At 41.3% G+C, this 1,673-nt stretch overlaps 1 protein-coding gene across 2 annotated transcripts in view; it reads right to left on the bottom strand.

Moving 5' to 3' along the window:
* Window positions 1-232: 232 nt before the first annotated feature.
* DNAJC13 (DnaJ heat shock protein family (Hsp40) member C13) overlaps window positions 233-1,673 on the bottom strand; it is a 52,649-nt gene continuing 51,208 nt past the window's right edge. For both annotated transcript variants that reach the window (XM_019616558.2, XM_031553962.1), the window contains one exon: window positions 233-1,062. In XM_019616558.2, the coding sequence (XP_019472103.1) occupies window positions 965-1,062 (98 nt within the window). In that variant the 3' untranslated portion in view covers window positions 233-964. The remainder of the gene's footprint in view (window positions 1,063-1,673) is intronic.

Below are 1,673 nucleotides of genomic sequence, written 5' to 3'. Positions count from 1 at the left end.
CATTTCCTCAGGAGTTAAGAATGTCCACAAGTCAGTTGCTGAAGTGCATTTCAAATATGAAAACCTACACTGTTCTGGTTTAGGAGTTCTGCTCCAGAGAGTCAAAACCTCACATTTGTCCAAGCAAGAATTGCCAGGAACCCAGTTTAGCCACACTCTGTAAGGCCTCTGACCACCCTGACTTTCCCATGCCCTCAAAGAACTGCTACATAAGAACACCACTTTTATCTCATTAACAAGGCTCTTAATTCCCTTTATTTTAAAATTTTATGTACATATGAATGATCTGTATAATGTACACTCAAATATAGAAAGTTTTTATATACTGGATAATGTATAGAACATTTCACAATTACACTAATCTCTTACATAACATGTCAACTTGAAGTTTTTTGCTGAAGCTTTTTCAGTTTGGTAAAGCCAGTTATACATACGAATGTCTAATGCTGTTTGATCTCAGGGAAATAATGTTAATGATTAAGGACATCAGTGAACCAGTACAGGGACAAACCCTTTGGAAGTCATGTTCAGTGGGGAGTGATCGTGTCTGGCTGGGAAAAGAAGGGATGCCTTTTTAGTGAGGGTTGGTGAGGTCAAAGTGATTTTAGCCCAATTCCTGTAGACTGTAGCTCAACTCCAGTCATGCTATGTCATAAAATATAAAAACTAGGAAAGTTTGATTCACAGTCTTGTAAACAAATACAAAGGAACAAAATGTGCTTACGTACAACAAGAAAAAATTCTTGTGTACCCATTTCAGCTGATCCACAGAGTGCTTTCTTACGTTGCAGTGTGATAGAGTCACCGACAACTTTTTCCTAAAAAACAGTCATAGAAAAAGGAATAACACTGTCATTAAACACTTGGAAAGGCAGTAATTTCACTTCAACATCTTGGAGGAAAACACAGTTCCTCATCACTGGCCAGTCTGCCTTTGTGTCTCTTTGATGAGAGATTCTAGTCCTTAGCTGCTATCTCCCACTTCGTTGTCTACCGGGGGTGGTATGTTGGGCATTACAGATGACGTCGTCCCTGCAGTAAGGTAACCAGCAACTCCAGGGCCTTTTGGAAAGAAAACACAACACCAGTGGTTAGTTTCAGTTCTGAAAAGTGATAAAACAGCCTAATTTTAGACTCTGTGATCTTTGCACGTCCCTTCAAACAGAGACATTCTATTCTAATTCCCCCTGGTAACACAGATATGCATAATCCAAGTCAACCTAACAAGCATTTGAAAGTTTTCTTTTGGATTCTTTGGAGTCTAGGGACTCGAGGTGTTAAGGCAGTAGTTCTCTCAGTCTTTAGGTGGGGTAGCCTGCATAAAGCATTCTCAGGCTCACTCAGTAGGTTAAAAAAAAAACAAAAAAAAAACAACAAACAAACAACGGCATTATCCATCTCATCTTCCTCATCTTCCACCACAGAAGGGGCAGTAAAGAGGAGGTGGATTTCGTTCACCATGGAGAGAAACCACTGCAGAACTGAAATGCCTTCGGGCACAAGCTCTACTACTAGGAAGGATTTCCCAGGCATCTGTGGGAAACGGAAGCACAACGTGCTGCTGCATTATGGCCAGGCAGAACTGCCCTGCACTTCTTTAGAGCAGTTCCTTGTGCCATTGCTTAAAAACTCAGCTTCGCACTGCAGCCATAGCTCCCCACCTCTTCCCCCCC

Source organism: Meleagris gallopavo, chromosome 6 (assembly GCF_000146605.3).
Source record: "Meleagris gallopavo isolate NT-WF06-2002-E0010 breed Aviagen turkey brand Nicholas breeding stock chromosome 6, Turkey_5.1, whole genome shotgun sequence".
NCBI classification, from domain to species: Eukaryota; Metazoa; Chordata; class Aves; order Galliformes; family Phasianidae; genus Meleagris; species Meleagris gallopavo.
This window is presented reverse-complemented; position numbering and strand designations above follow the sequence as displayed.